At 59.2% G+C, this 1,409-nt stretch overlaps 1 protein-coding gene across 1 annotated transcript; it reads right to left on the bottom strand.

Moving 5' to 3' along the window:
* Positions 1-261: 261 nt before the first annotated feature.
* Positions 262-1,149, bottom strand: LOC115190103 (basic salivary proline-rich protein 1-like). Its single transcript, XM_029748579.1, has one exon. It carries the CDS (start codon positions 1,147-1,149, stop codon positions 262-264), a length of 888 nt encoding a protein of 295 aa, XP_029604439.1.
* Between the last annotated feature and the right edge of the window lie 260 nt (positions 1,150-1,409).

Below are 1,409 nucleotides of genomic sequence, written 5' to 3'. Positions count from 1 at the left end.
AGTAGTGCACTGTAAAGAGAATAGCTTGCGATTTTGGGGAACGCAGCCTGGTCCCCCCTCCGTCACACAGACAGGCTGCTACGGGTAAAGACGGCAAGCAGCTCCTCTGCAGTGCCATGACAGTCTATGAAAGGTTTCTGTCTCTACAACAACGGTTTACCAGTCAGTGACAGGCCTGTAGTGCTGAAGACAGGATGTTAAAGACCTGGAATATCACAGCTGTTCTTTTTCTAGTGACGTTATGTATTTATGTTTTGTATTCTAATTTGAGGGGATTTTTTTTATGGGGTCTGCCTGGGGTCTGTCTGGGGTCTGTCTGGGGTCTGTCTGGGGTCTGTCTGGGCTCTGTCTGGGGTCTGCCTGGGGTCTGTCTGGGGTCTGCCTGGGGTCTGTCTGGGGTCTGCCTGGGGTCTGCCTGGGGTCTGTCTGGGGTCTGTCCGGGGTCTGTCCGGGGTCTGTCCGGGGTCTGTCCGGGGTCTGTCTGGGGTCTGTCTGGGGTCTGCCTGGGGTCTGTCCGGGGTCTGTCCGGGGTCTGTCCGGGGTCTGTCTGGGGTCTGTCTGGGGTCTGCCTGGGGTCTGTCTGGGGTCTGTCTGGGGTCTGTCTGGGGTCTGCCTGGGGTCTGCCTGGGGTCTGTCTGGGGTCTGTCTGGGGTCTGTCTGGGGTCTGCCTGGGGTCTGTCTGGGGTCTGTCTGGGGTCTGCCTGGGGTCTGCCTGGGGTCTGTCTGGGGTCTGTCTGGGGTCTGTCTGGGGTCTGCCTGGGGTCTGTCTGGGGTCTGTCTGGGGTCTGCCTGGGGTCTGTCTGGGGTCTGTCCGGGGTCTGTCTGGGGTCTGTCTGGGGTCTGCCTGGGGTCTGTCTGGGGTCTGTCTGGGTTCTGCCTGGGGTCTGTCTGGGGTCTGTCTGGGGTCTGCCTGGGGTCTGCCTGGGGTCTGTCTGGGGTCTGTCTGGGGTCTGCCTGGGTCTGTCTGGGGTCTGCCTGGGGTATGTCTGGGGTCTGCCTGGGGTCTGCCTGGGGTCTGTCTGGGGTCTGCCTGGGGTCTGTCTGGGGTCTGTCTGGGGTCTGTCTGGGGTCTGTCTGGGGTCTGCCTGGGGTCTGTCTGGGGTCTGTCTGGGGTCTGTCTGGGGTCTGCCTGAGGTCTGTCTGGGACATTTAGTTTGAGTTGGTTGGAGAAAAAAAAATCACTTGAAAACACCTCAACATCTCCCATATCTTGTTTATCATATCCTGTTTATCGCACCCCAAACGCCACTGTATTCCCTATATCAGCCCAACTCCAGTACCCCCAACAGCCCAACTCCAGTACCCCCAACAGCCCAACTCCAGTACCCACAACAGCCCAACTCCAGTACCCCAAACGCCACCGTATTCCCTATATCAGCCCAACTCCAGTACCCCCAACAGCCCAACTC

The sequence above is a fragment of the Salmo trutta genome, unplaced genomic scaffold, assembly GCF_901001165.1.
Source record: "Salmo trutta unplaced genomic scaffold, fSalTru1.1, whole genome shotgun sequence".
Lineage (NCBI taxonomy): Eukaryota > Metazoa > Chordata > Actinopteri > Salmoniformes > Salmonidae > Salmo > Salmo trutta.
Note: the sequence above shows the minus strand (reverse complement) of the source record. Positions and strands in the feature narration are given on the sequence as shown.